This window comes from Netta rufina (assembly GCF_964035555.1).
Source record: "Netta rufina genome assembly, chromosome: 1".
In the NCBI taxonomy this organism is placed as follows: domain Eukaryota; kingdom Metazoa; phylum Chordata; class Aves; order Anseriformes; family Anatidae; genus Netta; species Netta rufina.
In genome coordinates, this window is record NC_140123.1 from 62,357,493 (window position 1) to 62,378,722 (window position 21,230).

The 21,230-nt window shown below is 37.6% G+C and overlaps 1 protein-coding gene across 1 annotated transcript in view; it reads right to left on the reverse strand.

Moving 5' to 3' along the window:
- The window catches only part of MYO16 (myosin XVI), a 283,087-nt gene that overhangs the window by 194,921 nt on the left and 66,936 nt on the right, over positions 1-21,230 (reverse strand). The window contains exons 5-6 of the mRNA XM_084292547.1: positions 18,312-18,436; positions 13,869-13,994 (exon numbers count right to left, since the gene is read on the reverse strand). Of these exons, the coding sequence (XP_084148673.1) occupies positions 13,869-13,994; positions 18,312-18,436 (251 nt within the window). The remainder of the gene's footprint in view (positions 1-13,868; positions 13,995-18,311; positions 18,437-21,230) is intronic.

A 21,230-nucleotide genomic window follows, 5' to 3' on the forward strand; every position in this document is an offset into this window, starting at 1 on the left:
CTAACCTAAAACTCCCCTGGCGCAACTTAAGCCCATTCCCCCTCGTCCTGTCACCAGGCACGTGGGAGAACAGACCAACCCCCACCTCGCTACAGCCTCCCTTGAGGTACTTGTAGAGAGCAATAAGGTCACCCCTGAGCCTCCTCTTCTCCAGGCTGAACAAGCCCAGCTCCCTCAGCCGCTCCTCATAGGACTTGTTCTCCAGGCCCCTCACCAGCTTCGTCGCCCTTCTCTGCACCCGCTCAAGCACCTCGATGTCCTTCTTGTAGCGAGGGGCCCAAAACTGAACACAGTACTCAAGGTGCGGCCTCACCAGAGCTGAGTACAGGGGGACGATCACCTCCCTAGCCCTGCTGGCCACACTGTTTCTGATACAAGCCAGGATGCCGTTGGCCTTGATAAAAAGAAAATATCAATATACTTTTTTGATGCTTATTTTCCAGTGTTGTCTTTGGCAATTTATGTAGAGGGAAAAAAACGATTAAGGGAGGATGATTCACTGTGAAGAGAAGTACTAGTAACAGCTATTATTTAAAACATCTGCTTAAAAAATGTCACTCGCCTTGATTTTCCTCTTACACCTCTAAATATTTATTCAGTGCCTTTTGACAGGACACCAGGAAACCTCTTCCACCCTAAGTTCTTTTCAGAACTTAGCTCTGAGTACTCTCCTTCACAAAACAAACACTTAGTTACTTTCTCTTTACAACTAAAATACAACTCTGTCTATATATGTAGATACTCCCAGCGTTCTGGACAAATTTTAATTTTTCTACCTCTCTTTGACATCCCTTCCTGTGTATCTTACCATCTGACTGTTGAGAATACTGTCGCAAGGAATATTTTCTTCCTTACCACTTTAATATGAAAGTCATACCTTTTAGATTCTCTGTGGGTTCCTTCTTCTCCCACAAGCCATAAGCTGCTTGGCTTCATTTTCAAAGGCCTTCATACACCGCTGTGCCTTACCTTTTCAGTTCTCAGACTCCTGTTCCACCTTCACATCAGTCAGTAACTTTGCCCCTCAGTAATATATTTTCAAATGCATTTTGCCATGACTTTTCCAGGCTGCAACTAGAAAGGATGTCTTCAAAACATCCACAAGACTACATTGTAAATCTCAGTTCCCAGGCCATTCTAATTTGATGTTTGCCAGAGGAACACTGCCATTCCACCGTTTAAATGGATTGAAAACTAGCTCAGTGGATGGGCTCAGGGGCTGGTGATCACTGGCAAGAAGTCTAGGTGAAGGCCAGTAACTAATGGTGTACCTCAGGGGTAAATACTGGTAAATCCAGTCCTGTGTGACATCTTCATTAATGGGCTGGGTGATGAGGTGGAGTGAAACCTCAATAAGTTTCCTGATGACACAAAATTGGGAGGGGTGGCTGACAGACCAGAGGGTCACGTGGCCATCCAGAAGGACCTTGACAGGCTGAGGAAATGGGCTCATAGAACATCATGTAATTCAACAAACAGAAATGCCAAGTTCTGCCACTGGGGAAGAACAACCCCAGGCACCAGCATATGCTGGGGCCCACCCAGCTGGAAAGCTGCTCTGCAGAAAAGGATCTTCTGTTCCTAGTAGAGACCAAGCTGAACATGAGCCAGCAATGTGCCCTCGCCACTAAGAAGGATGACAGCTTCCTGGGCTACTTTAGGAGGAGTGTGGCCAGCAGGTCAAGGTGATCCCTCCCCTCTGCTCAGCACTGCTGAAGCCACATCTGGAGTACTGGAGACAGTTCTGGGCTCCTTAGTGCATGAGAGACATGGAGCTACTGGAGAGAGTCTAATGAAAGGCCACAACGATGATTTGGGACTGGAGCCTCTCTTCTGTGAGGCAAGGTTGAGCAAGCTGGGACTGTTCAGCCTGGAGAAGAGAAGGCTCATGGAGGGTATCTCATCAATGTATATCAGTAACAGAGGGGAGGGTGCAAAGAGGACAGAGCCAGGCTCTTTCCAGTGGTACCCAACGCCAGGACAAGCGACAATGGCCACAAACTGGAACACTGGAGTCTCCCTCTGAACATCAGGAAATACCTTCTCGTTGTGTGAATGACAGAGCAATGGCACAGGTTGCCCAAAGAGGCTGCGGGGTCTCCTCCTTGGAGACCTTCAAAAGCTGCCTGGACATGGTCCTGGCACCCTGCTGTAGGTGACCCTGCTTGATCAGGGGATTGGACCAGATGACCTCCAGAAGTCCCTTTCCGCCTCAACTATTCTGTGACTGTGTAATGTAACAGTTCACCTACAGCTTTTCCAAAGAAGACCATTTCATATCCATGAACTAGTTAGTGAACTTTTAACAGTTTGAATATCTGTGGACATAGGAAAATCTTAATGAAAATATATTAAGAAAGGTTATATTAATTACAGCTTTACAAAGTCATATATAAATAAAAAGTTTTTTTGTGCATTTGAAAAATCTGAGCTTGATAAACAAGACAGATTGCACGATCAGATGTGCAAACAGACTACTACACTTACACCAATAGAAATGTTTTTTTTCTAAAGTAGAAAGTGAAGAAAAATGCAGCCTGCCTACTGCAGTGAACTTTAGTACTCAAAGGAAATATTACAAAAAAATGCAGTGTGATTCACATTAATGGGAGCAACACTTCTGATTGAAGGAGCTAGAAAAATATGCACAGATGAACAGAGAAAACATTGGCTGGACAGGGGACCACTGGAGCTGAACAGCTCTTTAAATGTAATGAAACATGAAGTGCAATAAAAGTTACAAAGGGAAAAAAGCATAGATCAACCACAGTAGGCATATTACAAAGTTTTCAAACAAAATTTCCCTCTGCAAAAGAAAAAGGGGCTAAGTTTCACCACACATGAAAGATTAGCAAAGACAGCCAAATGCTCAGTTTCATAAACCATAGGCTTATATGCACAAATTTTGTCCAGCGGATAACTGTGAGGTCTGTTGCCACAGGAAGTGACTTCAGTGACAGTCACAGGTAAGTGACTCCAGGGTATGAAATAGGGCATGAAGGAGTGATAGAGGTTCCTCAGGACTCTTCCTATGCATCAAAGGCTGAAAAGGCAGCTCTGATCTGCTCTCACGCCATAGCATAGCACAGCATAGCATCATTCAGGTTGGAAAAGACCTCCAAGATCATCTGGTCCAACCATCCCCCTACCACCAATGTCACCCACTATCCCATGTCCCCAAGCACCACGTCCAACCTTTCCTTGAACACCCCCAGGGATGGTGTCTGCCATGATCCCCAATAGCCATGTTACTTTTAAGGCTAGTGAATTAGCTGGAGAGCCGAATCAGTGCTCCTGAAAAGTGTCTATCTTCTTTTCCTGTCCAGGCAGATATTTTCTTCTGAAGTAATGCTTGTGCCAGCACCCACAGAGGTTAAACTGCTTGCTCTGGCTGAACTTTGGCCTCTTGAATTACTATCCAAGCCCCTGTACAACTGTTTGAGATATTATTTATTCCCTTTTATTTACCATTGGAGAAATAACTGCTCAAGTTATAAACTTAGAAAGCTGGAGGTTTTTTGCAAATATGCTCACGTGTTACTTTGCACAGCAATGAATATGCATCATCTAATTTGCATACACCCCCAGCAGCAAATTCCTTCAGTCCCTCATTTTTCTTCTATCAAAACCAACCTTTCTCTCCACTCCTCTTTTTCTTTTACAAAGTTGGACATTTCCTACTACCCTTAGTGACCTGATTCATGATCAACCTTTCGTTCACCCACCCACCTTTTTTGCTTCCCCATGCTCTTTCTCTTTGTTCCCTCTAAGACTCCTAACTCCCTGCATGTCTCAATAATTTGTTTTTTTTCCATCATTTTATTTGTGCTCTTACACTTTTTGGGAGACAACTTTACTTTTCTTTCTTGGCATCTATCCTTCAGTTCTCTTTGACTAAGACTTTCCCACCTTCCTCCTGCAATTGCCTTTTACCTACTGTCACTTTGTAGGTTCCTATTCCATTTTCTGTGCATGTGGTCCCTAGCATGCTCTCATCCACAGCTGGACAAAGCCACATAATAGGAAACCAGTGGATCAACAACGTTAGATCAAAAATAGTATTATTTTGGACCATAAATCTCACAATGCTGTGGGGGGAAAAATGAAATCCGCAAGAATTATTTTAATATCTACAGCCTTTATTCACTAAACGCAACAAAACCTTAGGCAAAACTGTTGGTTAGACCGTTATTGACAACAGTCTTCACCACTGAGTAAGATGGACTTTAACTGCACTCAGAACCAGGTTTCAATTGCTTATAAGGCTAAACTATACTTCACTGAACTGGAAAAGAGCATGTTCACCTCACTGTGATTTTTACTAGGCACTTTGCTAGGACTGTTGCCTGTGAGTTTTTATGATTCATTAAAAAAAAAAAAAATCTGTCAAAAAGGTAAATCAGCCAAAACTGAAGCACTTTGGGGAGCAGGGTGTGGGAAAACATATTGTTCAACCATTGTGAGCTCCCATGTTTGTATGACTTCGTATTAGGCAGAAAATGAATTCTGTGGGTTGACAATATCCCTTTTGTTGTCTCTTTGTTCTCAAATTTCAAACCTCGAAAAAAATCATAGGCACAAAATGCTTACAAGGCAATTTTTAGATTATAATGGATAAATTAAAGAGCCCACCTTTGCTCTTAAGTCCACTGTAGGCCTAAATGTTAGTCTAACCAGTATCAGTGGCTCTGTTAGCCAGAAAAAGATTTGGATGTTCAAAAGATCTGCAATAAAAAATATGAATCAGGTAAGTACTTTCAGTTTTTGTTATTACAATTATTATTATAAGCTTCTGTTATGGAATTGCTGTAACTTCAGGCTAGCCATATACTGAGCAGATGGAATAAATAAGATCAGGTAAGTGATTATGTAAGAAACTACACTGAAAAACACTGGAGACGTATTTAATTAATAGAATGAAGTGAGAATGGGCACTTAACAAAGCATCAAGGATATTAAGAAAAGTGCAGGTTAGGGAACTACACTTACTTAAACTACTGGGGAGAAGAAAAAAAAAAAAGTAGAGCCTATGACTGAAACACCCAACATTTTTAAGTAAGGCAATTATTAAACTATTAGAGTTTCTGTGATTTCAGTTTTGAAGATCATACCGTATATTTGTTGTTCCTTACAAAATAGTACACCTTGAAAGACTGAGTCTTCCTTGAAGCCAAAGTTCCATATGTAAACAAATAAGAGCAGTATCGTTCAGGGGCTAAGTAGCATTTTCTCTTCAATTGCTAATCTCATCCATAGTACTGTTCTAGAAATAGGAAATTATGTCTGAAACTCATTACAGATCTCTCTTCTTAATACAGTATAGACAAGGAAGATATTTTCCCTGTTTCAGCACAGAGAAAAGGAGACCATAGCCACCTGCGGTCAGCAAAGTGGAACAGATTAGAAAAAGTAGGTTGCAGGAATGAGATGAACAGCAGGGTAATAAGAGTTGAGAGGAAAAAATAGAACAGAGCATGAATAAAACACTGGACTTTGGAACAAACAGCACCAAATAAATGAAGTGAAAGGGAAGAAGAGAGATGTGGCAAGGAGCCAGGATATAGGCAGAGACAAACTAAGCTGAAAAAGAAAATGAAAGAGGAAAGTGACATTGTGAAGAAAAAACACTGAGATTGAACAAGGGAGATTGGGACTGTGAGCAAGTGGGAGAAAGGGATAAGTACAACAGAAGGGCAGGAAGGTTGGCATGAAGCCAAAGTAGAGAAAATAAAGCTTGGATGAGAACCAGGAGGAGGGACAGAAACTGGCTGTGCAAGGAAAGAAGGATTGGGATAAGAAGCCTAAGATGAGACATGAAGCCAGGCAAATAAATGGGACACCGAGGCAATGGAATAAAGACAAGAATGGAACAGATCGGAGGGAATGGAATAAATAAGGTTATTGCATTGGAATTGGAATAAATAAGGTATATTCCACATGGGAGGCATAAACGGTAAAGATTGGGCCTGTTTATAGACAGAGTTTGGAATGGAACCCAGATTCCCCAAGAGTCACCACTACCTTTCCATAGTCAGTGTGTTTAACCTTTATAGCTTACATGCACTTTTTAAGCCTCTGGAATAGTTTGACTAAAGAAGGACAACATAATACTGTTTTCAGCTATTTAAGAAAGTCACAAAGGTCAGTAAACTGTAGACAAAAGTCAGTGAACTTCTGTTCAGCTGAAGTGAAGACTTAAGCAGTCCTTACTTCAAGACTATAACCTACATTTCTATTTTTCAGTCCTCCAGGAAATTAGATAGAGAAAACAAAATAGATTACATTGGGAAAATATTACATGATCTTGTGATGAAAGATGGTTTAGGTTATGCTCATACAAGTTCTATATTAATGCCACAGAGAATCATAAATCTGGCACTTCTCAAAGTTTTTGCCTGAACAGTCTTTTCAGCCTTGTTTATGATATATACCTCTCCTGTTTTCATATAAACATACCTATGTATATAAGAGAAAGTTACTATTGCTGGTACTTCAAGGAAATTAAATTTAATTTTGATCACTATGATCCTGAAGTAGTGAAATAAACCTAATGTAGCCAACGCACATCTCAGTTTTAACTACACACTTGTAACCACTGAGAATTTTATATTATTTTTGGAAATCAAGCCTGCCCCGAGTCTGTCTATGAAGCTTAAAATCATACTTCTATTTTGTTATCATTTGGTATTGTGTGAATCTAGCTTCTCTTGCTTTACTATTCTGTACCCGCAATTAGCATTTGAAAGATTCATAGAAAATTTCTGAGTATATTGAGAGTGAAAGAATGATATCACAGGCAGAAGTCCCAAAGAGATCTCTCTGCTTGAGGAAAATGAGTGTAATTGGATCTGAAGGGAAATGCTGCTGTTCTACCTGAGTATCATCATGAATGCCAAAGATGAACAAAAAGACTAAAGAAACGAGGGTGAGATATGACTGGATAAAACATTCTCGAGAGGATTTTCTGACCATAAATGAAAGATTCTGCCTGCTTGACAGGGAAAATATGTATTCCCAGAGTGACTATACTCTATTCTCTTTGAAATACAGAACAAGCACCTGCTTCTTTAGGTTCTTCTCATTGAAAATATTTGTGGAATGTATTTGCAGAAGTCCAGAAACTCCAATCAAAGGAACTACTATAAAAATGGACAAAGTGGAATGAGATTTAGTATCATTTCCTACAAAGAGTTCAGGTATCCTGTCTACACTGTAGTATATTGTAATGACCTCTGTGGATTCTCTCCTATTTTGGGGTCAACATGTGCATAAGAAAATAGTTCATAGTTGGGTTGAATTACTAATTTGTTCTGCTAACGATGAGTAACTTAGACAACTAGTAACAAAATGTGTTCTCTCAAACTTCAGCTGTGAAATGCTGTGTTTGGATGAACTAACTAGACAGAAGGGTATGATTCAGTCTAACCAAATGTGTATGTATTAAGGGAGAATATACTTACAGATTGCCGATTTCACACACAAATTTTTAAAATGACACAGGATATATATGATATAATAAGAAACATAAGGTAAATATCTGAGGTCACTAAACAATTTTGTTTGCTTACGCTTAATAGTAAATCCTTTCTATTGCAAGAGTTACTTTTGGAGAGGCAGCCAGCAGTTCAACAATTACCTTTTTTTTTTTTTTTTTTTTTCCTATCGTGAAACTGTTAAAGCCTCAAAGCCACATGCTAAATCCATCTTGTTAAATAAGAGAGTGCAATGGAGCAAGCTTAAGTATCCCTTATAATCCACACTGCTTAACTGTTAGCTCTGTCCCTGACTGCTTTGGACCACTCCAACCAGCTCTCTAGAAACAAGACTAATCTCCTATAGAAGAAGCTAGCTCTAAACAATGTGAATGTGAGCCAGACTGTTCCCTGGCTTAATCCCTAGCCTTCTTTGATTTAGCAATTTAACAGTTTATACACAGGCAGGCAGCATCCCCAAAGGATGAAATTTTGGGAGAGGTAGTATTTAAGCTACTGGGGAGTCAGCTCTGACCTGCACGCTTCTGATAGCTGGTTTGAAAGGTGACATTTCTGTGATAAACGACAAAGAAACAGCTTGTGCCTGGGAATTGTGCCAAAGTACCCAAGGCAAGTGTCAGAGCTGCAGCGTATTCCCACCACAGGGAGGGCGAGTGCGTGCTCTCCTGATCACAGCAGCCCGGAAGGTGTCCAGCAGGGACAAAACTTCCAGTGCCAGTCTACTAGCTGTTCACAGAGAGATCACTATGCTTAAATACAAACGAGGGCATCTGCCTGAGAAACACAAATTGCCCTTCCGCAATTGGTATCAGCGAGGGCATGAGAGGTGTGGTACCCCAATGACTATATGCCCTACTATGGTGCACACAGGCAATAGCCACCTATAGATCGGCACTCCCCATGCTGTTTGTGAATGAGACAAGTTCAAATAGCCACGAATTACAGTATTAGAATGTATATGTTCAAAAGGCCCTCTTAAACTTCCTTAAGCAACCATAGCACATTCTAATTTCTTGAGGCTTGCTTTGTTGTCTTCATAATCTTATTTTGAATAGAAGTTTGTGTCATTGATGCAGATTTGCATGTGTTTTAAAGAGGTTATTATATTCCATCATTTTATTAAGTTGCACAACTCAGACCTTAATACCTCAACAGCATCTCTTTTTATTATTATGTGAGACTCTCAACTTGCATCAAAAATAAAAAATTGGTTTTAGTCCTTGTACTTACAGGGTGGAAAATGACAACAGTCCTAGAAACTCAGCAATACTTTGCTTAAAAATATTCCTATTTTTCCATGCTATTACCATTATTTTTTAATGTTTGCAGCTAGCAGTATTTCAGTTTGCAGTCTACCCATGCACTGATCAGTAACCTAATCAGTTTCTGCAAAGCAAAGCATCATTTTACAGAAAGAGAGACTGACCTTCAGGCAGTAGCCTCAGTTACCTTATCATGTACTCAATAGCCACATGCTGTAAATACTCCTCAAACTCAGTAGTATCCTGTACTTCTATGTAATAAAGGAAGAAATTCTACACTGGATCTACATGCTCAGGCACTAATAGTATGATTCATTTATCATTCACTTATGTTCTTCTTCAATTTTTCAAAACTCAAATTTTTCAACCATTTGAGCAAATTGTAGACAGTAAATTTATCAGTAACTGGAATGTTTGAAACTGCTTTTCTCTCCAAATACAAATAAACGTAGCTACATATTTTTTAAAACATTAGGTAAGGTATACTGACACTGAAAACTCTTAGTTATTCTCTCTTTACAAGGAATCCATTATGTTTTGCATTTGATAAGATAGGTATTGTTTTACGTCTTTAACTGTACTGCCTATGTAGGATTTACTCTGTGCAGCTTTATGTCATTTAAGAGTGAGAAATCCGCTCCATGCCCTGTTTACAATGACTAGGGAGAAATAGAATATCCAATGCACAATTCACCCATCCTTTGGCTTGTTAGCCCATCCTTTTTGGACTGGATTTCTCACATATTTTTTTTAAAGTGTTCAAGTTAGTCCTGTAACATATGTTAGCTGCTTATACCCTCTGTAGTCAGAGGGAGGGGCTGACCTCCAAATAATGATTCATCCCACCTACTTTAAATGTGCCTCTTAGACTTGCCTGAATTGCACCCTAGAGGTTACTCTCCATTCTGGTAAGGAAAAGCTTTGAATTTGTATTCAAGTTGTAGTTAGCTAAATTTAGTGAGAAGAACCTCATCCTAAATAAAACTGCTTTTGCCATTATCAAGGTACTTGTACAAGCCAGAGTTTGATTAATAGGGGTGAGTGTGATGTTTTTCACATGCTTTGCTCACTCAGGATAATGTATCATTGCTCCAACAATTTATCATATAGTTTACTGTGGAAGCTGGAGAAATAAGCTTTTTAAGATCCACTTACATTGCGTATTAATTTACAACTTGAGTTTTGTAACATTATGCTTCCAGTGCCTATATTCTTCATAAATTTCCTCCTTTACAGCTCCAAATTAAATTTTCTCACTATAAATTTTAAACTTCAGTGGATTCAATTTATTTTTTTCCATGTAAAGTGAATTAGTACCAACTCTACTCTTGTTATGATCATACAAATAGCCATATCAAGGTGTGTGTGGGTCACTCTTCTTTAGTATTTTGTGTATTTACAAACAAAAAGTTTTATATGTACAGAGCTCTGTTCTTTCAGCTGAGTATTTATGTTACTCTAAACCTACATAACAATTTCTTCTTAAGAATATCACTACTCACTTTTTTCACAAGGTGATGTATGTATGTACAATCTATAACATAAAGCACTCCAAGAACATAATATGCAACTTGTACAACTTGTTCAATTGCATTTTAGTAAGATAAGCAGGTTCACCAGACAAAAACTATATCTGAATGATATGAATTTTACAGTTATTTCATAGACAGAAAGAATTATCAGTTCACATGATTCATAAAATATAATGATAATAATAATAAATTGGATGGGGGCTGGAAGGAAAGAAATCAGCTCAATGATTGAAAAGAACATTCAAAGTAGTATGCATCTGTAGTATAACTGAGGTGGAAGAATGCATTACAAATGAACTTTTTAAAAATGTGAATTAAAATACATAAAACTCCTGACAGAAAAGACAGTAAAAGATTCAGGGGATACTTTGTGTCTATACTTTCACATTTTAAAAGACATTTGCATCTTTATTAGAATCTAAATGGCTCTGATTCATTCATTTAAATATGAAATTGTAAGGAAGCCAGTCTATCACACCTTAAAATGGCTGCCTTTCCCACTGGAAGCACAAATGGTCGTGCATCAAACTAAACCAAAAAGATTTTTTACTGTCTTCTGATAAAGCATACAGTTTATCACTGCAGCAAGTTTTTTAAGTGAAACCTTTAAACAAAGCCTACCAAAAATATGTGTTATAAGAGGGTGAAACTGAAAGGGCCAGAGTCAAGAATTTATATTAATGACTTTCTCAGGACACAAGAATAATTTTGGCTAAAAAATAACTAATTTCTCATAAATATATTTTTATTTAAAACAGATTATCTCAAATCACATCTTGACGAAGATAATTCTCACCTTGCCATACTATATTCTCCCCTAAAAAGTAACAATGCTTGTATTTGTCTATAATTACTACTAAAAATGGAATTGTAAATATGATATGCACATGAATTCACATTAAGGCTAAATGTTTTTCAAAATTATCATAAGAAAGGAAATTTTAAAAACACTGGTGGCTTAGCTATTGTGTGAAATATTTTCCTGTCATCTAATAAATCCCTCTCGATAAAGCAATTTAAATGATTTAATTGATTTTTACAAAGAGAATCCACATTCAAACCACGTCTATCTTCTAAATAAGGATGGCAAATTATCTACAATGAAAAGAAGGTATCTCCGAGCTTCATTATTAACACTACATAGGGAAGATATTTCCTCTTTATTTTGTTATTTTTAGTGATGAAGAATGCAATGTTACTTCATTTGTCTTCACCCACGTGTACCCAAAGTGTTTGTACAGTGACTAGCAGAACTGGTCCCTGGCTCCTCACCGACAGCTCTGGGAATAGTATGAATCACTGCCCCCATCATCTGGGACATAATGACAGAATTACAGAATCATAGAATGGTTTAGGTTGGAAGGGACTTTAAAAGTCATCTAATTCCAACCTCCCTGACATTAGCAGGGACACCTTATGCTAGACCAGATTGCTCAAAGCCTTATCCAACCTGGCCTTGAACACTTCCAGGGATGGGGCATCCACAGCTTCTCTGGGAAACCTCTTCTAGTGCAGTGCTGAATTCAGCACACCAGGTGGGGTCACAGGAGAACAGAGCGGGGGAGGAAAATCACCTTTTTCAACCTTCTGGCCACATTTCTTTGGATGCAGCCCAGGATGAGGTTGGCTTTCTGGGCTGCAAGCACACATTGCCAGCTCATGTCAAGCTTCTCATCAACCAAAACACCAAAGTCCTTTTCCTCAGGGTTGTTCTCAATCCATTCTCCTTCCAGCCTGTATTTGTCCTTGGGATTACCCGGGCCCAACTGCAGGACCTTGCACTAGGCCTTGTTGAACTTCATGAGGTTTGCACGGGCCCACCTCTCAAGCCTGTCCAGGTCCCTCAGGATGGCATACCTTCCCTCCATTGTGTTGACCACACCATACAGCTTGGTGTCATCGGTAAACTTGCTGAGGGTGCACTTGATCCCACTGCCCATGTCACCAACAAAGTTGTTAAACAGTGTCAGTCCCTATACTGACCCCTGGGGAACACCACTTGTTGCTGATCTCCACTTGGACATTAAACTGTTGACCGCAACTCTTTGAGTGACAATCCAGCCAATTCCTTACCCACTGAATGGTCTATATGTCAAATCTGTCTCTCCAAATTAGAGACAAGGGTATCACGAGGGACATTGTCACATGCTTTGTACAAGTCCAAGTAGCTAATGTCAGTTGCAGAAAACAAATAAACCAAACACATAAAAAAGTCATCTTGGATTCCTATGCAGACCATCAAGGATGTTACAACATCAGCAGCATCCCACCCCTTGTATCTCAGCACTAGCCTCTTGTAATTCACAGGTTTAGTCACCTGAGTATCAACAAGCAACTAGAATATGAGAAACAGACATGAACAAAAATCCTACTTCTCATCAATTATTGAATAGAGATTCAGCTAAATAAATAGCATTGTCTCCACTGAGATCACAGACAGAATTAAAATTATCTGAAGCTATTGTGAAGATTATTATGAAGTTGATATTCCAGCAGAAGTCTATACAGAATTTTATTTATATTTATTAAAGAATTAAAAACAAACAAACAAAAAAAAAAAAAAAAAAAAAAAAAAAAAAAAACAGAGTCCTGTTTAGGAGCAACACATTTTTGCCATTCTGAGTTAATTTTTAAAGCATGATTGATAGTCAAAGTGACAGAAGTACAAGATGGCAAAATACCAAAGAAATAGGGTAATGGCTTGACAGCTACAATTTATAACATTTTCCGACGAACCCTGTACACCTACATCCACAGTGTCAGGAAGGATAGCTCTGCCATCAGAAGGAATCTGAAGAGAAAAAAGCAATTTGTATTCAGAGAAACACAGTGAAGCTTAGTGTTGTGTCCACAGCAGAGTATGTCTCAGTCCCTCCTGGTGGAAGACAAAGATGGGATGGGGTGAATTTTCCAGAAGCTGCAAAAGAAACCTGACAGGAGAAAGGGCAGGAGTGGGATGCTGAGCTAGGATGCATCAGAGAGGTTTTTGGAAGGTGTCTGTGGGTAAGTGGTGATTTGTTAGTTGTCAGGTGGGTCAGTGGGAGCTGTGGAAAGCAACCGTGAAGTAGTCAGACTAGAAAGGAGTACTGAGCATGTTCTGGGAGACTAAGGGTAAAGGAAATATGAAATGGTGGGATGTGAGACGCACAAGTCATATTTAGACACAGCCTCCAAATCCCACTCCCAGAGACTGGAAAACTCTGAATGCAACTACTGTGTTAAGTGAATCCTGTACATTTACAGAAATATACACAGCAAATAAGCTAGCTAAAAATAAGAGTTTGACATCAGAATATAAGAAAACAGCAGACAAAAGTGCTTTTTTTGTCTCCTTTTCAAATTTCAGTGCAAATTTAATTTTTTGCCAGAGACAAACTGCTGTTGATTTTAATTTTACTGGGTTGATAGCTTTACAATGTTTATTCTCAAATGATCTCTGTCATTTTCCATATGCCACTTACAGTACAGAAACGAGTATGTTTTTCACATTAAAAACGGAACAGTCTCCCTGTCTTGAACATATTTGCTATTGCTACGCTAGAGTACTACAAAGAAAAGAAGGTAAAGAAATCATGCTTTACCTGTCCATACTTTGCAGCTAAATGTAGGGGTGTCCAGTACTGATTATCCACTACATTGAGATCAGCTCCGTGATCCAGTATCAGAGATGCAACATTCTTGTATCCATTTGCACAGGCCATGTGCAGCTGCAATATGAAAATTGTTTGAGATGTTTAGTTTAGAGTTCTCAGAAAAAAAAAGAAAAAAACAAACAAACAAACATAATGCACTATTGCATATCTTGATTCCCTTACAGACATAGCTGGATAAATCACAGTAACAATAAATTCAAAACACACATGAAAGCAACATTCTAGAAAACCACCACATAATCTTACTTATCATTTATAAAGAAAACCCAACAAAAATAAGAATATCAGCTTACTGACATTTATATAAACAATTTAGTATCACTAGACAAATTTAGTATCACTAGACAAATTGAAATTTTCATACAATTTCAAGCAAATACCCAATATCCATTTCAAGCATATTCACAGACTTCAAGAGCCCAGGTATATTCACACATTTCAGCAGAGCTTGGCCTAGACCTAACTTTCTTGTGCGACAGTTCAAATATACCAGATAGGAGCTGACGTTACTTTATTGTAAGAGGAATTCATTAACACGTAATCAATTTAAGCACATTGACCTTGCTGCACAACATTGGTAACAAAAAACACCTTCTTAAAAAATACCACATACACTTTGTTCTTCTTGTGTTGTGTTGCTTTACAAGATAATTTAGATCATTTAGTATTTAGAGTGGTATTGCTTCAATAGTTTGAGTTGATTTTCTACACCACTATAATTCATTTCAGAGGTAACGTGGGACAGAGAAAGAGGGAAATAAAGTAAAAGAATGAGAGAAACTCAGGTAAGAAGGAACCTCTGGTGGTCCCATAGTGCAACTTCCCATTAAAGCAGGGACAACTTCAAAGCTATCTGTACTTTCTCATGGCTTGTTAATAGGAGTAGCAACAGCAGAATGAGAGATAAGGTACTAAGAACTGCAATGTCACAAAAGTGAAAGACGAAGCTCAAAAATTATCTTTGTTAATGGCTGATTTGAGAATTTGGGTTCATCGAGAAAGATGTGGTAGGGCAGCATAATTTACTTACATTAGTAATAATCAAGTGAAAGAAGAAACGCAATAAGGAATCCTACATGAAGGAAAATTTGTAATTTGCAAATTTTAGTGGAAATTGTTTCTTATGTACAGTGAATAGCTCTGTTGAGGCAGATACTTCACATGACCAGAATGATTCAGTTCACAGGGTAGTGGTGTTTATTTTCTCATGGCTCTTTGCTATGATTTCAAGCACTTCTGGGAGCAAAGGAGACAAAATTTGCATTTGGAAGTTGGCAGAATGTAATTCCCCACCCACAGTCAGAAAAAATCAATCCTTGTAAAGGTCAATAAGAACAGGGTTCAGTAAGACTGCAGAACAGGGGTAACCTGTACACTAAAATAATGTAGCGCAACCACATGGGTTTTTTGTTTGTTTTGTTTGTTTGCCCCTTGAAGCATTGTTAGCCTGAGACAATTTTTTTTGAGAACTGGAATGGATGGCTAATGGCAAGTAACCTCTTGCAATAAACCTCTTACTAGAACTGTGGGTTGTAAAGTCACTTTAAGCATAGGAGACACCAAAAACTGAGTCCAGAATATTGCCACTATTTTTTTTTTACTTCTGGTTCAGCTGTATCCGCAGAGAATAAGCATAAAGTTTTCTTTATGAACATTCTTGATGCAGAGGGGTGAAACACATTACAGCACATCAAAAATCTTCCCCTAGAATGGGGGCAGAACATCAATTCTGTTCACCATAAATGTTCTAATTTCAAATGTACAAAAACCTCAATATTTTCCCATAATGTGATATAGCTTCAGCTTTTTGTTTTTAACAAAAGAAATTACATTTTCTATTCAAACATCAATCTGACAAGTGTTATTTTAAAGAAGTTTAAAAGCTGAGAGGACAAAGGAAATATTTTATGACTAAAATCTTTTGAAGAAAAAAATTATTACAGGAGAATTTATCAGAAAAAAAATAGTTTTACCACATAGCATTCTGTGTCTGTACTGCATAGACACATACGTATGTGCTATGAATCCAAAAGAGCATATACATATGTCATCAATGTTTCCTAATTGATCCTAATTTATGCATGATCTTAGATAATGTATGAAGAAAAGATTGTGACCTACAAAGAATTAATTCCTGATGTGGAAAAATCAGAGCTCAGTGCCACTCTTCTCCACCTTTGCAGCCACAAAGAAAGTGGTTTATGTTTGTACCAACAGGTATATACAGGTTTTCCAGAGATATACCAAAATACAGTAGAACATCAAGCTGAGAAGTGAGTTGGACTACACATTTTTTCCCAATCTACTGCTCTCTGTTCAGGACTTATAGCACCTACTCCATCCATAAGGTACTTAAATCTGCTGCTTAGCAATCTGCACTGAAGATGTAGTCAGCTCTTAAGGCAGTCCTGTGCAAAAGTGTTCTTCCAAACTGGCAATAAGTCTGATATAGCTTGTCACTGTGTTGACAAGTTTATCTTCTCAGTATGCCTGATATCAAATTAAGAATGTACTTCTGGCTATGGCTTACAATACACCTTCAGAAACGGAGAACATAATATATATTCAACTGATTGCACAGTAAAGAGTGAAAGCAAATGAAAAAAAAAACACAACGTATTACTTGGGGAAAAAAAAAGACTTGGTGACTGTCAATCGATAGGATTAAAGCAACAGACTCGTGGTTTTTGGTACATTCGCTTTCAAATATAATTATATTCCTGCTGTAAACTGTATCATCTTAGATTCTATCAAAAGAAAATACATCTCATTTTCTCCTTACAACTGACATATTTGTTGTTGTCTCTGTACTGATATATTTAAAGCAACAAAAAACTGTTCCCAGAGCCCTTTGATACACACACAGCTATTACAGACTGGCTGACTCCACACCCATGAATAGAGACAGAGTAGTCTAACAAATTCTGTATTTCCCACCAATTTGTAAGACAAAACTTTCACATAAAAATCTCAAACAAAAGCAAAATGATTTACTCTGTAGCTACTTGTGGCAAGACTATGAAAGAAGTCCAGAAATCAAAGTTCAACATAAAAACTGTGCCCAAAAATATCCCCTTTGTCCACATCCCACCAAACAAGAAGAAACAAACTATCAAAAATGCTTTTCTTCTGGTATATGCAGTACTGTTAAACACATTTCATACATGTATTTCAGCTATTACTGCTAACTACAGAAAAGGTTTTATGAAGTGCTAATCAGGCAAGTTCTTGACTTGGTTCAATGAAGCCAATTCAGACCAAAATAGCAATAAGAGTAATGTACAAAAAACTCACATTGTACTGAGTTAGCAGCTTAATTTAAAGGTATCAAGAAAGTAGAAGTTAAATTAATGCTTTTATGAATGAAAGTAAACAAAACTTCCCTCATTCCTTCCCATCCAACAAGGATGTTTTTAACTGTTTTTAAACCCTCCTGTTTTTAACTACAGTTAACTGCCTTGAGGCAGCCACCCCAAAAGTCAACAGCTTTTCAGCACATATACAGCCAGTGCTAGGATTCATCAAACCCAAATATGAAGCTAATAGTTGAATATGAATACTAATAGTTTAAACTCTCCACAGATGTTAAAACACGGAACTAAATACAAATGATCTAGTATTAATTCATTATCATACAACATAATGCAGCATAAATGGAATGGTTCAGTAACACATACATTTCTGATTTAACTTGAAAAAAATATATGTAAAGAGAACATTTCACAGACTTGCTATTTAGGGAAAAGTACATTAATTTAAAAATGATTTGGTAGCTGAAGTAGTAGTAATATCTATTAGGAAAAAAAAAAAAGAAAAAAAAAATGAGAACCTATGATTACAAATAACAAGCAAATTTAGAAGCGGGAATATTTATCCAAGAATAAGGTGCATGCTTCCTATGCTTCCTTACACTGAATCAAGACGGGATAGCTTCATGAAATACTGTTTTACACTAGCTCAGCCAAAAGATATGAGCCTAACACAGTAATCACTCAGAGAAGTTTTAGGCCCTCTCTTACACAGAATGTCAAAGATCATAAGTATCTGCTCTAGTTCTAAACTACAGAACACAATTTTTTTTTTGTTACTGATTTTTTTGTGTTGTGTATTCAGTGGCTAAGAATAAGAAAGTTGACATTAAGACACAGATATTGCACTAGCCTATTTCAAAATCTATACTGTGCAGGGCATTGACATATATCTATTTTTAAAAGGACAAATAAGAACCAAAATCCTACACTCCTTCGTGTCTTTTTGTACAGAACGGCCCAGCCTTGCATCTGTACTTGCAATGCTCACCATTACAGTTGAAGTACATGTGTATTCACAGGGCTTCACAGGGCTGAAACTCTATTACATACTGGTACTCACCAGGGTAACTCCATCATCATTCTTTTGATTCACGCTTCCTCCACTTGCTATGAGCTGTCGGACATCTGTAAGCATTGTCATAGGTCTCTGTATCTTCATTTGACGCAATGAATTCAGCTCAACACCTGGAAAAATGAAAAGACTAAAGCCTTCTGCTATTCCATTCAGCAGTCAAGAACACATATGATTTTGTTTCCTGGTTTTGTAAAAGGCTAGTCATCATTTAATTAGACTTCAGTGTATATTTACAGAATGTGTTTACTTGCTCATATTTACCAACAACCTGATTCATATCTTTATTTATCAGTCACTACATTTAGTGTCATTCAGTAATAACAGATACATGGTCATGAACCCCTGTTAACTTGCAAGAGCAGTTGTAAGCAAAGCAGTTGGAATATCATTAAATACACTGAACCTGTGAGAAGTAAAACAGCTGTGAATGGGAAAAAATCACTTGAGGGAAGCCACTCCAAGTCTTTAAGACTTACTGAATGAATATTATTTTTGACTGCATTCTTTCACCCCTCTGTATTCATTACAGTGCCCCAGACCAACCTCTCATATCTGTCGGCTCAACTGCTTCAGAGATTGTGAAGTGAAGCAAGTGACATTAAAACTCAATGCTTTTTTATTTGCCTAGGTTATTTTTAGCCAGGATTAGTTTTCCAGCTGAGCCTGGACCATTGCAAGGCCTATAAACCTAGTGAAAATGTGGTCTGGAGGCAGGAACAAATGGGAGGGGATGAAAGGAATGAAGAGCCTGGGACTGCTTGAGTCAGCATTGCTATTGAAAGAAACACTTGTCAAAGTACAGCTTTAAAAGGAAGATATGCAAGGCAGTCTATAACCAAAAGAAAGCATGGCCTCCAGTCTGAAGAGACTTAAAATTAGAAACGGCGGGTACAACAAAATTGCTGAGTGGCTAAATTAGCAACTGGCTTTGGCCTGATTGGAATATCTAACCAAAATTCAGGGCTTGATTCTTCTGCTCATAACTTCCAGTGGTCATTTACATCCATATATAGAAAATGTAATTAGAATATAAAAATATTTCCTCTCCGCCATGGTCATAACATAACAAAAACCATACGAGTAAATGATTTCTTGGTTCTCTTCCACATTTGTCAGTGAGGTGAAAAGTGACAAATAATAAATTAAATTAAATAATATGTATGTAGCTTAAATATTTTTACTTGAATGATTCATTTCACATTTACTTTTCAACAATTCCTGCAGGGTTTTCTTCATTAGTAAAAGGACTGAAGCATGTTTCAGGGTAAAAGCATATTTAAAGTTTCATAGCTTAAAGCTATGCTGGAGCTTACACAAATGGGTATACCACATGTAGTCCAACAAAGAATCCCATTCATTTTCTTTCTCTAACATGCTATTCTACACATTGCTCTATGTTCTGAATTTTATTTGCATGCAGCACCTCTAAGTTGCAGCTCTAAGGTGAAGTGTTCAGTGTGAACATTGTCTTGCTGACCACATTTACTTATCTCTTATTTTCATACTTGCCACCCGAATGATACTAAATGATACCAAATGTAAAAGACAAATGTGAACCTAAACTGGAGAAAATGAGACATGTTCTGCACCTGGACTAAAACCTGTGCTCTTTCATATAAATTCAATTCAGACAAACATAGGTATTTGTATTGACAGCTTAAATTAGATAACCACCCAAAAGCATAATGTGCAAACATACTATATTTACTGACAGTTGCTAGACTGGGACACAATGTAGATTTTATATATGAAATTCTGAGTACCTCCTAAGAATCAATGTATTTATTCATTTTGTCAGAACAGATTTTTTTATGCCTTCATCGCATTTCACAGTAATAACTTAAACCTACCTCACGACAGTTACAAATTACTGATGTCACGTTATTTTACCTTCCCATTTCTTCCTAGCTCCTGCTTTTGCAACAGTAAATTGATAGTTTAACATTCTTGCCCTAGAAGCCGAACTCTCTCAAATGCAGAAGTTTAAATTTCCAAAATGCTAAGTAATGAAGGACTACGAAGTTTAAATTTCCAAAATGCTAAGTAATGAAGGACTACATACACCCCAAATTAGTCATCATTTGTAACACTGCCTCTACCTGTTAAGCAGATTATATAGAATGAAAAGCTGAAACAAAACTTGTCTGGCTACGATTAAGCTCTATCTAATGCTGTCAAGTAGGAAAGATTAAAATACATGTAATATATAAAATATATGTATAGTTTTATACCTGATGAAAAAGGCTATTTAAATTACTACTGACAGAATTTATGTCAATTTTTGTCTTCCTTTTGATGTCTCCACTAAGCATCTACAGTAAGTTTTGATTTTCAAGGAGAGAGGTGACAGGTAGAAATTAATGTACCTTTTGACCTTGCATAATACCTATAATACTCAAACATGGAAACTATGTTCACAGTTTACAAATCAGAAATACCAGTACCAATACAATATCAGAAAAAAAAAAAAAAAAAAAAGACAAAAGACTGATTGATTGAAATATTGATCCTTGCCTTGCAAAGCACATTTGATAGCACCTTTGTGTACTCTCTGTGGGTCCCCAAAATACCTGACTTGAAAATTTAACTTCACTCATGCTGAAAGAGGAATCAAGAAGAGTTGAGTTGCATCATTTGCTTTAAAAATTCTAACATACATATAATTACACATTTAAGCATACATCAGCTCAGAGAAGATGCATAAACAATGCTACACAAAAGGCACAAGTGAGATACCTCAGTGACATGTTCCACAGGCTATATTTTAGCAATGTCCAAATGAGTTTTGAAAATGCTACAAGAACAATAGAGATTCCTTTCTGCTGCCTTTATAGAAAATAGAATGAAAACATGCAAAAAAAATATTGCAATCACAGAATTGCAGAGTTTTGAATCCCGAGAGCT